Here is a 3,703-nt window from a genome sequence, read left to right on the forward strand (position 1 = left end):
TCTGCCTTCAGCTCAGGTCAGGATCTCAGGGTCCTGGGATTGAGCTCCACATTGGGCTCTCTGCTCTGTGGGGAGCCTGCTTTCCCCTCACTTTCTGCCTCCCTCTCTGCCTACTTGTAATCTCTCTCTTTCTCTCTGTCAAATAAATAAAATTTAAAAAAAAAAAAAAAGGAAACAGTCCAAATGATATTGGTGGCAATTTACACAACCCTGGAGTCTGTTGTAGACAAAGCATGGAGAGTGTGGGAGTCAGATTCTTAACATTAGAAAAATGTTATGGAATAATTCTCAACTTGTGTTTGGACTTTCAAATAATTTCTTTTTTATTTTGGATCCCAGGGAAACTTTGTTCTCTAAGATTTATTCCCATGTAAAATCAATATCCAAATGTCATTCAAACATTCACTTAAAGGAAATGAAAATGTTTTGCCCCAGGGTTCTGTGTGTCCTTAAGAGCAGAGTAGTAGTTGCTCACCCAACAATAGGCCGTGTGGTTTCATGAGACCTTGACAGGTTTTGCACCAAAGAAAGTTCATTTAGAGGACTTTAAGGTGACCATTTGGATATGACTGTCAGGAGGTGGTTGAAACATAATGGAAAGTGGGAAATTTGTCACCGTCGGAGATAAACAGTGGGCAGAACTCTTTTCCTACTAGCATACATGAAGCATCACTATGATGTCAACATACATCCCAGGTATTGATTTCAAGTAAGAATACTGTGATGCTCGTAGTGATACAGAGAAAACCTGACCATGTGCATGATCTCCCCTGGCTGTCATGCTGTCCCTGCAGCAAGATCACTTGGCATGAGCATGGCCAGCTCAGGGTTCAAGGCCCTGGGGATGCCGGTTAGCTGTCAGGATAGGGAACAGTAGAGTTCTTATGCATATGTGTCCAGTCCAAGATACAAACACATTTACCAACACTGGGTTACGCGTTGGGAAAACCTTCCAAAATCAGAAACATTTCTGTGAAGATGGCATTGTCAAAGCTCCAGCCTTCATGGGAAAATACACTATTTGTGACAACACATATATACAGAAACCTAGATCCATACCCCAAAACACACTTATGTGCAAACTGAGCTGGAGTTAAGATCGAAGGGCTACAATGTCAGATTCAGTTGTTCTGGGATATTTATTTTTATTACTCCTAACTCAGAATTGTATGACAGTTCATAATGAGGTGGCTATATGTAAAGTAGAGACATATGGAGATGTTTAATAATTAATATACATTGTATTTATTCTTTACATTTCCTCGTGGTGAATCTAAGTAAGCTCCACAGACATGGCATTTCTTGTGAAATAGAGGGCACTTCCTATATTTTTATAGTATTGAAATATATGGCGCTTTTGGTGGATGTGAGATATAAAAGCATTGATCAGTTGATGCCTGGATCGAAGAATTTACAAAATAGTATGAAGAGAGGGTCTAAATGTCTTTTACCCTTTGGAAATTTTGCTGCACTATTGTAGGTAAAAGAGACTCTAAAGCAGGGCTTCTGTCATGTTCTGTTCAGATACGATACTGTGCTCAAGAGTCATTTGTAACGAACAGGGTGGCTCACGGACACAAACAACAACTTGCAGGCCTCACGTTGGTGCTTGTCTGGCTATGCCCAAACTCACTTGTCAGCACCACCTGCTTGTGGCCATAGATGCTCCCACTGTCACTGGCAGCTATGCATCACGTCCTCAATGTTGGGACAGGAAGATTACCTAAAATCACTGTCGCACTGGTGTTGTCACACTAGGGCCCGATATCTGAGTGGATTTATCAGGACTGATATTAATAGGCTTTTCTCTGAGCTAAAACTCTGTTTTTCCCAGAGTTGCCCAACTACTTCTATGAAAAAGCTGTGATACAGTCAGCCAGTAGACCTCATAATAGAGCCATGGTCACAATGCAAGAAAAAGTGATGTCTCCAACAATTTGATAGAAAAATGCTAAAATATTAGTATTTCTTATTATGTTTTAGTCATTTGTATTCTTATTTCCCCATGACTTTATGACGTGTGTCTTCTTGCAACAAGGAATGAAAGAGTGTTCCCAAATGAGGGGGGAATATGAAAAACCTCTGAAATTTTAAAATAACAATATGATGAATGTGCTCTAGGACACTAGGTTGGATCTGTGGAGGCTGCATGAATCCGTGAGCTTAGATTTTGAACATGGACTTTCATAAAAGCATCAGGTAAAGATTCCCTTGAAAGATGTCAGAGAGAATTCTGAGTGATACAGGAAGGACACAAACATCTTATATGCCCTGGCATTCAATGTGTTCCATCAAAGGGTCTTCCCTGCCCAATCATCTGGAGTCATGGCCCCTGAAAAGCATTTTCTTCATTGCTCCCGTCACATCCTTGTTCCGCAGTGTATATATGACGGGGTTGACCATGGGCGTGACGATCGTGTAGAAGAGAGAAGTTAACTTGCCCTGATCCTGGGAGTAGTTGTTGCTGGGCTGGAGGTAAGCATAGATGGCTGTGCCATAGAACAGGGAGACCACTGTGATGTGGGACCCACATGTGCCAAACGCTTTTCTCTGCCCTGCAGATGACTTTATTCTTAAGACCGCCCTGACGATCTGACCATAGGAGAAGATGATTAATGCCACAGGTATCAGGAGAATGATCACACTGGCAAAGAAGAGCTCAGACTCATTCATAGTAGTGTCTACACAGGCAAGCTTGAGCAGGGCAGGAATCTCACAAAGGAAATGGTCTATTTTATTTCTCCCACAAAGTGGCAAAAGGAAGATGAGCACTGTCTGCAATAAGGAGTTGCCAAAACCAAAGAACCATGACACAGAAGCCATGAGGGCACAGAGACGGGGGTGCATGATCACGGTGTACTGCAGGGGCTTGCAAATGGCTGCATAGCGGTCAAACGCCATGACCCCTAACAGAAGGCATTCCGTGCATCCCAGCCCAAGCGAGATGAAGAGCTGAGCCACACAGCCACCAAACGAGATGGACTTGTCTGCTGTCCTGAGATGAACCAGGAGCTGAGGGACAGTGCTGGTCGTGTAACACAGGTCCAGAAAGCTTAGGTTGGAGAGGAAAAAGTACATGGGAGTCTGAAGATGTGGGTTGAGGTAGGACAAGGCAATGATGGTGGTGTTTCCCAGCAGAGTGAACAGGTAGAAGATCAGGAGAACCACAAAGAGGACTAGTTCCAGTTGAGGCCGGTCAGAGAACCCCAGCAGGATAAACCCCGTGAAAGAGCTGCCATTCTTCTGTTCCATCCTCTGCTAGCACATGTTTCCTGTCAGGACCAAGCATTTAAGAACTTTTAAAAGAAATCTTAAAAAAAAAACAAAGTTGGTGGCAGAGGAGGTGCATCTGTCGTAAGACACAGCCATAGAATATTAAAGGTAGTTTTTAAATAAATGATTGAGATTGACTTGGCTTATACCAATTTAGTTCCACATTACCACGAAAAGTAAATCATTAATATGTACTTTAAGAAAATGAAATAATGGACCTTGTGTTGCCATCAGTCATAAATATTAAAAGTCTTTCAGTCTGAGCTTAAAGACACAAAGTACTGTTAAGTTTATACATATATTTTAGAAAGAATGGGGATGAGGGAAAAAGATGGAGAGCAATCAGAAAGAAAGAAAGAAAGAAAGAAAGAGAGACCTTACTGTAAATACATATCTCATGATTGTACACACTGGATTTCTACATACCTCA

The 3,703-nt window shown here is 42.0% G+C and overlaps 1 protein-coding gene across 1 annotated transcript; it reads right to left on the bottom strand.

Annotated features, from left to right (window-relative positions):
- Positions 1-2,313: 2,313 nt before the first annotated feature.
- Positions 2,314-3,267, bottom strand: LOC131832973 (putative olfactory receptor 2B8). Its single transcript, XM_059176219.1, has one exon. The coding sequence runs from the start codon at positions 3,250-3,252 to the stop codon at positions 2,314-2,316; it is 939 nt and encodes a 312-aa protein (XP_059032202.1). The 5' UTR covers positions 3,253-3,267.
- Between the last annotated feature and the right edge of the window lie 436 nt (positions 3,268-3,703).

The sequence above is a fragment of the Mustela lutreola genome, chromosome 6, assembly GCF_030435805.1.
Source record: "Mustela lutreola isolate mMusLut2 chromosome 6, mMusLut2.pri, whole genome shotgun sequence".
Taxonomy (NCBI): domain Eukaryota; kingdom Metazoa; phylum Chordata; class Mammalia; order Carnivora; family Mustelidae; genus Mustela; species Mustela lutreola.